The sequence below is a fragment of the Perognathus longimembris genome, chromosome 19 (assembly GCF_023159225.1).
Source record: "Perognathus longimembris pacificus isolate PPM17 chromosome 19, ASM2315922v1, whole genome shotgun sequence".
In the NCBI taxonomy this organism is placed as follows: Eukaryota; Metazoa; Chordata; class Mammalia; order Rodentia; family Heteromyidae; genus Perognathus; species Perognathus longimembris.
Window position 1 is genome coordinate 17,830,860 of NC_063179.1, and position 15,056 is coordinate 17,845,915.

General features: G+C 43.4%; 1 protein-coding gene across 2 annotated transcripts in view; it reads right to left on the minus strand.

Moving 5' to 3' along the window:
* Positions 1–926: 926 nt before the first annotated feature.
* Positions 927–15,056, minus strand: part of Mtmr12 (myotubularin related protein 12) — a 68,780-nt gene continuing 54,650 nt past the window's right edge. For both annotated transcript variants that reach the window (XM_048368576.1, XM_048368577.1), the window contains 6 exons: positions 14,096–14,174; positions 12,733–12,803; positions 11,164–11,336; positions 8,400–8,567; positions 7,100–7,261; positions 927–3,671 (listed from right to left, as the gene is read on the minus strand). In XM_048368576.1, coding sequence (XP_048224533.1) covers positions 3,087–3,671; positions 7,100–7,261; positions 8,400–8,567; positions 11,164–11,336; positions 12,733–12,803; positions 14,096–14,174 — 1,238 coding nt within the window. In that variant the 3' untranslated portion in view covers positions 927–3,086. The remainder of the gene's footprint in view (positions 3,672–7,099; positions 7,262–8,399; positions 8,568–11,163; positions 11,337–12,732; positions 12,804–14,095; positions 14,175–15,056) is intronic.

Below are 15,056 nucleotides of genomic sequence, written 5' to 3' on the forward strand. Positions count from 1 at the left end.
GGAGAATGATGGACCACAACTACATGAAGGGCTCAGAAAAGAGTCCTGCTGCTGCCTCTTGAAGGCTCGGGCCAGTTCTCAGCCGGCATTAGTCACCATCCCGTTGCACTCTGGATGGAAAATGTTCCACTCGCCTCCCTCATTACGAGTTCCCATGCTCTCACCCTTAATTCAGGTACAAACAAATGAAGAGTCAGTGGCCACCATCCACCAACAGTTCAAGAGCTAACCAAATGTACATGAGAAAGCTAGAAGTTGCTAAACTCCAGAGTTACAAAGACTTAAATAAATTTAATACAAATACCAAAGAACCACAAGTGTGAACGGACCATGGTAGCAATGAGAGCTCGTTAATTCCAGAGACGTCTCAGGGCTCACTCTCGGGCCATTGGGAGAGGACTTGTCCAGACAGAGAAGGTGATACCGGGTGGAGAGGCAAAGGCCTGGGGAGCCTGCTCTGCAGTAGAAACGGTCAGAGAAATGGAATTTGGCAGAACAAACACAAGTGACATGTCTTAATAGAGCTAAGTACTAAACCAACTCACTCTGTGCTAGCCCCATCCTTTTCTATTGCTCAGCTTCGAATGGACTCAGATCCTTTTCAGAAATGAAATAATAGAATCCTGCTATATAGAGTCCCTGGTATTTAGTAGCAGGGGTTAAAAAAAATCTCCTTTCAACTACTAAGCAGGCCTCTTAATCCTGATCAATTTTTCTTAATACCATTTTGTCACCAGCCAACACTTGAAATATGTTTGGTGATTGATTCCCTGTCACATAGCGACCCCACACATGCACTTAGCAGAGCCTGGTGTCTGGGCTGCTACCTGCAAACAGGGCCTGCAGGCCCGGACAGCCTAACGCTTCCTAAAGTGAATGGAGGGTGACTCCACGATGGACCAATTACATCAAATACAGTACAGTACTGCTTGTAAGTTGTGCTTTAATCTCTGCAATCAGATATGACGCAGTGAGATACAAGTATAAACTTCCATTATACATCCAGAACATAAAAAGCACATTTGTACAGATTTTGCCCAACAGCTTATTCCCTTTAAAAAATTGAATTTAATTAAAGCTAGTTTATCTTCAGTGTAAAAACTTGGAGGTATAAACAAACAAGATATTATATACAGTAAGTTACTATTGTACATTTCCAAACTTGCACAGTGCAGCGTTTTAAACAAAGCAAATGGTCTCATTTCAGCTTTTACCATTAAGCATACATAATCCACATCTCGATCTGGAATAAAAATTTCACAATATATAAACTCACCGAGGATTCTGTACACAAATACAAGTTATAGAAATCTGATTTCAAATATAAATACATACATTGTCATGACCTTACATGCTATAATAGCTTGCTTAGTTTCCTATTGTGAATTTTAAAAAATTATAGAAAAATATTTCAATACACATTCAACTGCTATGACAAAAGCCAGGACCTTGTGCCTTTAAACTATACTGTATGGAGTATAAAGCATCACACTCAAAACTTTTGGGATGGAAATTAGTAGGACTGAAGAGGCTCTAATATAAATATTCACGTTAAAATAGTAACAAAATAGTTAGGTCCATAGTGTATTTGGGGTGGTGAAGTAGAGGTTAGTGCTGGTTAAGAAGGCCCGCAGAGCTCAAGTCAAGGTAGCTAAGGAAACAGTGCCTTTCAACTCCCACCCCAAGCCTAGTATGGACCTGGCCTGTAAGACTCTTAAGGCAACCAAGATTGAGCAGGAAGCCTGTCCTCTCCCCAGCCTGCCATCTCAAAAGACAGAGGGCCTCACTCTGCACTAGTGCGGAGAGGGAGAAGAGCAAAATGATTGTATGTACAAAAGATGGTTCAGTGCAAATCAGAAACTCTTCGTGAATAGTTCCAAGATTTCTTACTGCCCTTGAGAAACTGAGAGTTCTTCTAAACATCTAACATTCAAGTTGGGATTTTTCCTGGACAGCAAATACATATAAAAGGCAAACATTCATTCTGAAACATTCTAATATGATTTTTTTTTAAACTTTCGTTTGTGGGATTTGGCAGGGCTCCATTGAGAATGAAAATAACTGGTCCTTAAAAAGTATACTTTCACACATTAAAAAAATATATATCATTTAGACAGCAGATCCAGGAAGGTGACCAGGCATAGTCGTTTCTTCTATGGCTTTTGAAATCACTGAGGTATCGTATGATAATCACCACTTCAGACATGTAGGCTTAGCTGCTTTCCTATGAAAGCCACATTCAAATGGGACCCACTCTAGCTTCTGTGAAGGGAACGGAGACAACGAGGGCTGTGGACAGGACAGTCAGAGGTGCTCCCATCCTCAGGATGCAATTTGAGGAAGACAAAGCAAGGTGTTCAAACACTGTTCTCCAGAGGTTTGGAAGCTTCTCTGGGCACAAAATCCCTCCAGTTTAAATGCCGGCTTAGCAGCAAGACATCGGGGCTATGTGAGGCAAGGTGCACAGCACAGGAAGAGGAAAAAGCCAGAGCTGTCAGCACAGAAAAGAGGGCAGGTGGCTGGCTAGCTCCCCCCACCCCCACCCCCAACATAACAGTTCAGGGAGGAGGGAGCAGGGGTTGAGTGTTTGCATGAGCCATACCAGTGGAATTGCCTAGCTTTTCTATAGACAAGGGAACAAAGAAAGGGAAAATGCTATGGTTTAAGAAATAGACATACGTATGTCTATTTCTATCTTTCAGTTACTTCAAATACCACATAAAGCTGACCTTGCTTCTGAGATGACTTTACAGAAACATATCTTCAATGCTTATCTTGGCGCAGAAAGGATCAGAAGAAAGTATTAAGTCCAAGAATATCTTACTGAAGTGCTTTCTAGTAATAAATCAGCCATTCCAGGTTCTGTGAAATTGGCCACAATCCTATGACAGGTCAAGTAGAAATCCCCTCCAATTAGTAATACTATAGAAATTGCAGCCTTTCAGAACTGTGAAATACTGAGGAGCAGTTCTCCTCCTAAGGGCCCAGGTTTTCTCCATCAGAGCGCACTGGGCTCTCAGCACTAGAATGACACAAGTCCAGGGATCAACAGTCCCAGCCTCCCGTCACAACCACTGAACACACAATCATACATCCCCAAGATCCACAAACTCATCTTCTCGTTTAGCCAGATCTTCTTCATCTCCTAGAGCTTTCCAGCCACTGGTGGGTAAGACAGGCTTGGATGAATGCCGCTGGAGCAGAGCGAAAGGAAACAGAGAGGACAGGCGAGCAGAGTTCCTCAGCAGGCAGGAGGCCTCTGCATGGTCAGTCTCGGAATGGAGGGCTGCCTGACCAGGATGTCTCTCGTTGATTTTCTCCTGTAAGTTATGGACTTCCTCCATCATTTCCAAGAGTTTGCTCATGGTGGCCACTCTGCCACCACCTAGGATTTGGGCTTCTGGAATCCAACGCAAGTAACGCTGAGCCCAGACTTTGATTTCTGGTCCCTCGATATGAGGCAACAACAAACCATGGTAGTCAGTGGGCTTGCTGTGCCAATTGTCATAGAACTCTCGAGAGTTGTCTTGCAGCTCATCAGAAGAATTAATAAGTTTACTAATTCTCTTGCCCAGAAGGTTTTTAATTAAGTGATCTGTCTCTTCCCTGAAAAATCCTCTTTTGGGAGATGATTTAGACTGGGTAAGTGGCAAAGAAAGTTGTCGTTGATGCTTTGAGAGAAAACACACAAAAAAAGAACTTGTGGTTAACACAGAGACATGGCTATAGTTGTTACCAATTTTTTTTGTTGTTGTTGTTTGTTGAAAGGGCATGATCCTACTTTTTGTAAGAATCAAGAGACTTGAGAACTTCCATGTGAATGCATATTCATTAAATGCTGTGGTACACAGCACATTTACAAGTGGAACAAAGTATTTCTTTGAGAACTTTCGGTCTGGCAATGGCTGTAACATTCCGAACACCTGCAAGGAAGCAATGCTGGCTACTTAGAAATCCTATCATGTGAATCAAATAACTTAATAGCTTACCAGGCATGCAGTAGGAGTTTAAGCCTAAGTCATAAAGATTCTTTTGGGCAAGGAAAATAAGCAGGTGGGAGCAAAGGAATTTTAAGTGAACTGGTGAAATTAGCCAGCACTTTTTTTTTCTCTTTGCAGTCCTTGAAGTCAGGGGCCTGGGTACTGTCCCTGAGCTTCTTTTCTTCAAGGCTAGCACTCTACCACTTGAGCCACAGCCCCATTTCTGGCTTTCTGTTTTTATGTGGTACTGAGGAATCAAACCCAGGGCTTCATGCATGCTAGGCAAGCACTCTACCACTAAGCCACAGTCCTAGCTACCAGGCCAGATATTCTTATCTGGCAATCTGTATGGAGTAGAAATTGTGAGAGCGTTTAATTTTGTCTTACTCTGATAATTCTGCAGCAAAGCAAGGCACTATATTTTGGGGCACACAGTGAGAGGCCTGGGATCAGAAAGTGTGAGGATCCTCTGACCAAAGGAGATGGTAGAAAATGGGAGGAGGAGATGCATTTCCCAACTCTCATTCTCATAAGAGGTCCATTTAAAGTAAGGATAAAGCAATGATTTCCAAGTTAGTCCTATAATTTTCTTTTTTCTTTCTTTTTTTTTTTTTTTCCAGTCCTGGGCTTGGACTCAGGGCCTGAGCACTGTCCCTGGCTTCTTCACGCTCAAGGCTAGCACTCTGCCACTTGAGCCACAGCACCACTTCTGGCCATTTTCTGTATATGTGGTGCTGGGGAATTGAACCCAGGGCCTCATGTATACGAGGCAAGCACTCTTGCCACTAGGCCATATCCCCAGCCCCAGTCCTATAATTTTCTAACATATTTCTGCCAGTAAAATTTTTATAATGGAAATATTTCTGTTGTGGAATAACAACAGCACTATAGATCAGAAAGCAAGGTTATCTGTAATACAACTCAGAGATAAGAGGACTTTTGACTTTCTGCCCAGGGTCAGGAAAGATGAAGGCCAGGGGCCAGGGACTTCTCTTCTCCTGGGTGATCATAGTGGGACAGGCAGGAATGGGATTAGACAATGCACAGGAAGCCCAACTCTCAGGAATGCTTGCTGCCTGCTGGGCCCTGTGCTCAGTGCTTTACATACATTGACTTACAAAATCCCCAACGTCTCTCTTACTGCCCCATTTTACAAATGAGGAAACTAAGACTCACAAGTTAAATAATTTGCCAAGGATACCACCCACCGAGTGCCAGGGACAATTTTGAACACAGCCTGGCTTCAGAACCTGGTTCTTAACTGATCTCTATCAGTGTTGGAAGCCCTCTTCTCCCCCATCTCCCACGTGAATGGGACATCTGAGATGGGTCATGGTGGGGCAGTATGCCACACCCAGAGCCTGAGGCCTTGGGCTACAGCTGAGACACCACTGCACACCTGAGTGAGCTCTACCCTCAGGTGGCAATTCAGGGAGTAGCACTTCAAGCTGCTCAGTCTGCAGAAATCCTCCACTCAGCAAGGTGCCCAAGCTCACTTGATTTTCTTACCAAGGTTTGAGTGCTTTGTTGCTCAGTTCAAATTCTGCTTTACTTACTTAAGGTGAAATTTTCCAGCCCTTTAGCTTCCATCTCTCCCACCAAACCTATAGGAAGCTGTCAGAAACTGTCACTATCTTGAAGGACAACTAGACAAACGGGCTGAATAGAGAAATGAAATTTGTTCTAAGAAGGCAGAGCCTTAGTTCCCTTCATCAACCAAGCAGTTAAGTAATACCTGCCTGGCCCCTTTGAGAAGTGCACAGGCAGCCACCAGGGGGCACAAGACACTGGTGAAAAGTTGAGCTCTGCTCCAGGCCTCAGCAGTGCTGGTCAAACTAACAGAAAGGAAAATGAACCCAAGAAAGGAAACAGCCATTGTCCATAGGACAGCCGTGATGGTGAAGCAGCAGTTGTAAGCTCCTTGTCTTTGCTGACACTGGCAATGACAAAGGCACTGTGGGCTCTGGCTCATTCATGTAGGTCCTTCCTATCTAAGAATAGAACCTCCTCCCACACCAGAGCTGGCTAGGCTCCCTACAGTCCCTCCCTGGAGCAGGATGGGAAGCACAATGATAGAGAAGATGGAGACCTTCACTGGTGACCTCCCTTTTGAGACCTGCCTTAGTGGTCTCTACTGGTGAGAAATTCTACGCCAGGAGACAGAGCTGGAAAATGCTGCTTAAGTAATTTAGGGCACACTGGGGTGCAATCAGGAACAAACATCTGCAAGGAAAATGAAGATTTGATATTTGTAGTTGATGGCCCACACCTGTAATGCTTGCTACTCAGCAGGCTGAGATCTGGAGGATTGTATTTCGGAGCTAGTCCAGGCAGAAGAGCCTGAGAGACTCCATCTTAATTAACCAGCAAAAAAGCAGATCTAGAGGTGTGGCTTGAGCGGTAGAATGGCAGTTGAGCAAGCAAACTGAACAAGTGTAAGGTTCTGAGTTTTAACCCTCGTATCAGCAAAAACTAAGCAAAAGCAAAACCAAAAAACCCAAACAAACGAAAACAACAACAACAAAAACCCCACCAAGATTTGATATCTGTGTTTTAGAACATGGGGGTTGGCTCATGGCCAAATACAGCACAGCACCTGTTTTGTAAAAATGAAACACAGTCATGGCTGTGTCTGCATACTGCCCAAGGCCACTTTTGTTCCACAACAGTGGAGTGTGGAGTTGAAAGAGACTATACGGCCTTTCACAGAAGAAGCTTGCCAACTCCTGGATTATAGGTGTAGTGATTAAGAAAAGTCTTACTGTATAATTTGTGAACTGGCATATAGTGAATAAACCCTACAGGATCACTGTTTTCTTTATTCTACTAAGCATCCATAAGTAGAGTCAGAATCAAAATGCTATGAAGCAGAATGATAGCAGTATTCTCATAGCCACTCAGCAACCATGTCTCCTCAGGGCAAAGGCTGATTTGTTCAAAGTAAAGAGTTCTTCTAATGGGCAACAACAACTTGATCATCATCAATCAATCATGATTTCATACCATTTCAAAGGATAAAACATACATTGACTGACAAAATCCATAAGGAACTTTTTCTCTTTATACACATGGAGTCAGGTGATGGGAAGATGAAATGGGGTTAGACCTGGAAATCTTACTTTGAAACGCATTCCTTTCCGTGGGCCTTTGTCCGGCTTTGGCTTTTCTGCATAGAGAGGGTTTCTGAGCAATGTCTGGGCTTTGGGTTCAAACTGTACAGACCAATCCCACACGGTGAGCAGATTCAAAGGCTTGCTTTGTGTATCCAGGCTTTCCCTACCCTGCCAAAACAAGCACAGGTCACCACGGCTTCCAGAGAGGGCTGGGGAAAGCAAACACATATTCTGAGAAACAGGTACCAGGAATGTGCTCCTGCCCTGCTTAAGACTTGAATGCTCCCTGGCACTTCACTTTCCAGGGCTGGGCGACCAATGGTTATTTACCAGTCTTCACGGGAAAAAGAGGACAAGGAAAATGATGCTTTTTAATTTTAATTTTTTTGCCAGTCCTGGGGCGTGGACTCAGGGCTTGAGCACTGTCCCTGGCTTCCTTTTGCTCAAGGCTAGCACCCTACCAGTTGAGCCACAGCACCACTTCTGGCCTTTTCTGTATATGTGGTGCTTAGGAATCGAACCCAGGCTTCATGTATGCAAGGCAAGCACTCCACCACTAGGCCATATTCCCAACCCAATGATGCTTATTTTCAATGGACCACAAGTCAGCCACTGGGCTGAACACTTTCACAAGCTTGTGAGGTAACTACTATATTCTTTCCAATTTTATACTAGAGGGAACTGAGGCCAGAAAATGGAAGAAAGCTGCTTAAGGTCATGAAGCTGATGAGTCGCAGGGCTGGGGTTTAAAGGCCCAAGTTCAGTTATTCCCACTTCACTGTGAGATGTGTGACTCTCATCAATTCACGCAAGCCCTGAGGCGAGGAGAGGGCTGGAGGGAGGCACTGAGCTCAACTTCCAAGTTCATTCCTTGGAAAAGAGATTCTGGAGGGACTAAAAGGCCTTAACAAGCCCAGTCAAAGCCTGGCTTCCTGTCCTGCTGGTGGTCCATTCTCCTCACCAGTAACTCCAGGCCTCAAGCTAATGGAAAGAGGACAGCTGGTCTGTCTTCCAAAGGGATACTTTTAATTTGGCTCAATCTCCAAACCTAATGCTAGCTTCCAGATCAAATATTTACTGCTGACCTTGATAGTCTTTGTATCTCACCTTCCTCAGAGATAATACACATCCCAGAGGGTGCTATAAGGGTTAAAACCTTTTCCAGATATGAATACAATGAAAGCATCTAAAACAATGCCTGGTACATAATCCATGTTAAACAAATGTGACATTTAGCATCGGTGTTACTGCACCATTTGTGAGCTGCAGTGTCTCTGGCACTCAGGTTTCTAGGAGGGACTCTTACCATATTAGTGTCTTTTTGATGAGGTGAATTGAAGAAGAAGGTGCTAAAAATAGGTATATACAGGCTATCTGACAAGACAGTCAGATAAGTCTCAGTGAATTCAAATGCTGGAGTATGTTGCTGCACCAGCTGCCAGACACAATCTAAGAAAAGCAGGAACACAGGAACCTACGTGAAAACAAGATCCACGTTACTCAGCAAGTACTGCGCCCCATGGAGCTGCTTGAGCTCAGTGCAGCCAGCCCGGGAGCTGTGTAGTAGTAACTTCCTTCCCTGGGGAACACACAGCTCAATCCCATTCCAAATGACAAAAATGACAAATGCTCAATTAAAGCCACATGCTCATGGAGTAACAGCAGTCATTGGGAGTATTTATCTGTGTCAAAGATATTGCTAAGATGAAGTATGTAAAATTTCTTATGGATCAACATTCACAGATGAGCATTTGCAATTGATTTTAATGACAGGACAGTAACCTTGAAACCCCAATTAGAAGACACGTCTCCCCCTAAAGAATTCTATTCTTATCAATAGTGTTAAATTGTAAAACCCTACTTGGAGGTGACTATTTTAAACTGTTCCAACTGTGTGTGTGTGTGTGTGTGTGTGTGTGTGTGTGTGTGTGTGTGTGTGCGTGCGCGCATGCATTTGGAAGAGGGCAGCCATGATACTGCCTGCCCACATGCTAACTAACAGAATAAGGGTGAGAAGCCTCCCTTCTTCACAACTCTCCCCTCAAAGACAGAGGAGGGAAAGAAGGCAGAAGCAGCAGGTACCTAGCATGTTTTCAAAATTTTTAAAATCTTTATTAGCGGGCTGGGGATATAGCCTAGTGGCAAGAGTGCCTGCCTCGGATACACGAGGCCCTAGGTTCGATTCCCCAGCACCACATATACAGAAAACGGCCAGAAGCGGCGCTGTGGCTCAAGTGGCAGAGTGCTAGCCTTGAGCGGGAAGAAGCCAGGGACAGTGCTCAGGCCCTGAGTCCAAGGCCCAGGACTGGCCAAAAAAAAAAAAAAAATCTTCATTAGCCACCACGATTAGCCACTGAAGCAAGCCCTTTCTAATCAGGTTGTAGGGTATGTTATCATTTACAAAGTGCTTATCCTTCTCCCCGCAACTCCCAGTGATCCTGCCAGGCGGGCAAAACAAGCTATGTGACACTTGTCTCTCTTGAGAAGACTGGTGATGCTGAGGTTGGATGTGACGCTGGTAAGACAGAGAAGTTCTTGGATAGAAGAACAGTGTTGCTTCATTAAATAACAAATCAGAGCACCAAGTTTTCCTTTAAAACTTAAAAAAAAATCTGAGGGGCTGGGAATATGGCCTAGTGGCAAGAGTGCTTGCCTCCTACACATGAAGCTCTCGGTTCGATTCCCCAGCACCACATATATGGAAAATGGCCAGAAGGGGCGCTGTGGCTCAGGTGGCAGAGTGCTAGCTTTGAGCGGGAAGAAGCCAGGGTCAGTACTCAGGCCCTGAGTCCAAGGCCCAGGACTGGCAAAAAGAAAAAAAAAAAAAAAATCTGAGACTGGGACTCAAGCTCAGTACCTGATGCTTTGGCTCCTTGGCTGGTGCTCTACCAGCTGAGCCATACCTCCAACCCCTCCTTTAAGACTTTGACATGTCAGTGTTGAGATGCTAAAAACCACTCATACAGTAACTCTACTTCACACCTCATACATCATTAAACAGAACACAGAATGTGTGAACCTCATTGAACAGTCAGGGAAATGGCTTAGAAACATGAGTGATCTTCTGAGGGCTGGATAAACAAATCAAGCTTCTCTCGGCCTCTTTTCCCACTAGACAGTCTTTTCTCCAGATATACAAAAATCACATCCTTCTCCATACCTACCATGCTTCATGAATCTCATCACTTTTTACATTATTTCTCTAAGTCCTTTCCAAGCCTAGAAAGAGCAAGTTCTCTACAGCTCAATGGCATAGAGGAGTACAGGTTAGGCCTGAAACACATCAACTGGCCTAATAACAGAAGCCTGGGTCTCCCCAGGAACCCACCAACCCCCGAAGGGCAGAGACCACAGGTCTTTATTCCTACATTGTAATTGTGCCAGCTTGTTCTGCACCACAGATAAATATGTTGATTTCTGTTAAAGAAAAAACAAGAGTTGCACCAATAGTGGGTCCATTTTCATTTTCCTTCTACCATCACCAATGAAGGAGCTATGGGAGCTTGTATAGCTGTCAAGTACACCATCTGGAGGGGAACTAGAATGCTAAGTCTCTAGCCTAACCTTAGAGGCCCAGGCCTAAAGCCATTCACCTAGACAGAGGCAAGCTATTTCTCCCTGTAATCCAGCTATTTAGGAAATGGTAGCAGGAAATGAGTTCAAGGTAAGCCTAGGCAATGTCACAAGACCCAGAAGAGGCTGTGGCATAGACCTGCACATCACTGAATATCTGATTATTGCAAAGATTAATTTTGTAGAATGTGTTGGAATCTGTCTCTAACACATTAGGTTACTTTACATTTAAGTGCCACAAAACCAATACTACTTCCATTATGAAATATATACATACCCTTAGTGAGGTAACTTACAAGACTGAAACACTTGTTATATACCTTTGTCCATCAGGAAGGATTCCAATACTATTTAAAGCATTAGAAATCAAAGTCATATGAGTCACACTCATTTGCCCTCATTGAAACTCACACACTGCAAGCAGAAATCCCATATCTGAAGACTGGCACTAAGAGGCTTCTGCACCAGACAAGGAAGTCTGCGGTGAGGAAACTCACCTCTTCTTTGTCATTCTGGCGGAGATGGTTGCAACGATCCAAGAAGCAGTGGCCACCCATGACCCACTCCTTTTGTACAAGGCTCTGGAAACCAGTCCTGGTTCGACAGTGCGGATCCATCATCACTTGCACCAGAGAGGAAAGGAGGCAGCAGAGGTCGGAGGCGTTCTCCTCTGGGAGAGCCAGTGACAGTGCCAAGAGGAAGAAGGGCACAAAGTGTTAGAGCCACAGTGCTCTCACATGCACAGGTTAACTAACGTAGGATCCACTACTAAGCTCTCATTCCCTTCAGGCAGAGACCAGTGAACACAAAGCAAGTTTTCAGAGCCAGACATACTTACTGCTTCTAGCCTGTCTAGGGCAGGTTCTGGCATATGATGATGCTCAATATGGATATGCTCACTGAGTAAGTGCAGCACTGGAAATCCACCCCAGGACTCAGGCATCCAGATGTACCATACAACAAGAGTGCAATCATGCACACGACAACCTGACAGCTGCTAAGCAAGTGGAAATTCCTGCCTCCTGAAGCAAGCCTCACGCTGGATCCACTGTTCTGAGGCTCAGCTGGTTCTCACACCCCTGAGCTCCACTCATCATCCTCCACTAACTCTGCTGTGCAGCAAGTTACTTTTGGGATTGGATAAAAATGATCTTTCCTTTTTTGTTTGAGGAGCATGGATGCACCTGTTTTTCTTCACTGGTCTAGAGGGGAAATTCTCCTTGGTCTGCTGTTAGGTGTCTACTTGGAACACACTTCATAAAACCCACATGGTAAAAGCTCAAGACTTTATTTAACACTCAAGACTTAGTGAGAATAAAAACATATCTACAGCCATAGATTTGTCTTTTCAGTTGTTATTTGTTTTGTGATACCTCTTTCCTTCCCGCCCTTCTTCCCCCCATTTCCCCTGCAACATTGGATGTTGCTAATTTTGCCAAGGCTAGCCTCAAACTCAGTCTTCTGCCTAGCTACTTTAGAGTTTAAGATTCTGTGAAGACAAGTTTAAGCTCAACATCACTAAAACCCAAAACAATCCCTCCAAGCCCCAAACATTAAGAAATGCAAGCTTTGTTATGTTAGGATGATTCAAATGATCCCAAAGAAGCCATGCAGAGAACTAGTGTGATATAAAACTGTATACATTGGATATAAACTTGTATAAGTGGAAATTTCATGAACTTATAAAAATTCCGAGTTTGCAATATTACCTTCCTTTTTCTGGCTTCAGTGTTTGCACTAATAATAAGATAAGATGCTGACAGTTTCCAGTTTAAAAATTAAAAAAAATAACACAGAAAGAAATGTGAGCTTTGCTAAAGATACCAAACAATTCCTTCTTCGGCTATAATAGCACTGCCAAGTTCCAAGAGAAAGAATTTTATTTTAAACTGTAATACTGAAATCCAAGGCAAGGGATTCCAAGGTTGAAGAGAAAAGAATGGAGAAGATTTCTATACTTGTTTGCTCCATTATACCACAATTCCAATTCCACTAAGTTACATGTACAGATATTGAATCTAAAGTGAAGGAAAAGGGAAGCCATCCTTGTGTTTTACATATATTACCTAAAAGAAGAACGTTCATGTTCTGTGCTTCGAGACATTCTGTAATCTCTATTGCTTTTTTCAGGCAACGTCTAAATAGGAAAAAGGCAAGAAATAGGTCTTAGTTTGTGGAGTTAGTACCATAAATATTAAGTTCAGAGGTAGTTTTCTTTTTATGTTTTTTATGCTAAAATTCTCTAGAACAGAAAAAAAAATCACCATTTACACTATTCAGATAGGGAGAGACACTATTTTGCCTATGAGAAACTGACTCTGCCAGGGGCTGGCATACACAGAAGACACAAAATTTAGAAAGGTATCTAGTGAAAAATCAATCTCCTATTTCATCCCATTTCTACCTGGAGGCCAGCGCTGCCGCCTCAATTACAGTTTGGAGTTGTTAACTCTTATACTTTAGTCTTGAAATGTCTTATAAACAGGTAGTCTGTTGGTACATTCCTACCAAATATGCAAAGAAATAGTAAATAGCAAATGTACAATATAGCTGGGCTCTGAGTAGAAATGATCTAAGAATATTTAACTCTGATGTTAAAGATTTTCAGAAAAAAAATTTAGTAGGTAGCAAAAATAATCAAGAAAGATACAAAAGAAATTCTTAGAAGTGGAGGTGTGACCCAGGAAGTAGAGTGCTAGCCCAAAGCACAAGTCCCTGAGTTCAAGTCCCAGTACTGGCAACAACAAAAGGAAAATGAGACATTTAAGAATTTGGTGAGGGGCTGGGGATGTGGCCTAGTGGCAAGAGTGCTCGCCTCGTATACATGAGGCCCTGGGTTCAATTCCCCAGCACCACATATACAGAAAATGGCCAGAAGCGGCGCTGTGGCTCAAGTGGCAGAGTGCTAGCCTTGAGCAAAAAGAAGCCAGGGACAGTGCTCAGGCCCTGAGTCCAAGCCCCAGGACTGGCCAAAAAAAAAAAAAAAGAATTTGGTGAACACTGCCATCATAACACTGATTCCTATCATCTAGAACTATGTATGAGTCTCAATTTATTCCTGTCATCTTTTATCTCCTTCAATAAGATTTTATAGGCTTGGGCTGGGGATATGGCCTAGTGGCAAGAGTGCTTGCCTCCTATACATAATGAGGCCCTGGGTTTGATTCCCAAGCACCACATATATAGACAATGGCCAGAAGTGGTGCTGTGGTTCAAGTAGCAGAGTGCTAGCCTTGAGCAAAAAGCCAGGGACAGTGCTCAGGCCCTGGGTCCAAGGCCCAGGACTGCCCCCCCACCAAAAAAAAAAGATTTTATAGGCTTGCAAACAAAAGCATATTTCACTCTGAAACATCAATTATGTGTCATTTGCTCTACTCTGAAGTAAATACTGCAAAATTCATGAGCAAAACAATGGTTTGAAATAAATACCTGATGATATCCAGCCAGCTACTACTTTCTAGGAGAGAAAACCATTTTATATCTGTGTCCCAAAATTCGGCACTGTTATCTGAAAAAGAAAAAAAGACATTGGGTCATTATTCACTGATAGCCTTGCCAAAAAATAAAACAAAAAACACTCATGATACTGCACCATGCAGTGCAAAATGGATGCAGCCTCAACCTGCAGAAGCCACACACAATACCCCATCATTTTTCTTTTTTTGCCAGTCCTGGGGCTTGAACTCAGGCCTGAGCATTGTCCCTGACTTCCTTTGGCTCAAGTCTAGCACTCTACCACTTGAGTCACAGCGCCTTTTCTGGCTTTTTCTATATATGTGGTGCTGAGGAATCAAATCCAGGGCTTCATGTATGCCAAGACAAGCACTCTACCACTAGGCCACATCCCCAGCTCCCACCCCATCATTTTAAGCAAAGAGGATTTCAAAACTTCAACTTGCGCTGAAATGGTTTTAGAATTGTAGGTCTCTGGAAGGGTATGGTAGTCAAAGAGGTGTTTGTTACTAAAAGAAGAGATGGCTACCATGGTCTACTCTTGTAATTCAACATGTTTTAGGAAGAAAATCATCAACATCAAGGCTGCTATTGCTAGGAAGGGAATATGCAACCAGGGAATAATATGCCACCAAAGCCTAAGACTCTTTTGGGTTTTGGTAATCTTGGGATTTAAACTCAGAGCCTGACACCTACTAGGAAGGCACTCTGTCACTTGAACCACATCTCCAGTCCTTATTTACTTTTACTTGTTTTTCAAATAGGTTCTTGTATTTACGTCCAGACTGGTCTAGATCATAATCTTTCTATTTACATTTCCTGCACAGCTGGGGTAACAGGTCCACATACCACCAACCAGCTTTTTATTGTTGAGATGAGGTCTTGTCCAAGATGGCCCATAAACTGTGATCCTTCCTCCACCTCCTGAGTACCTAGG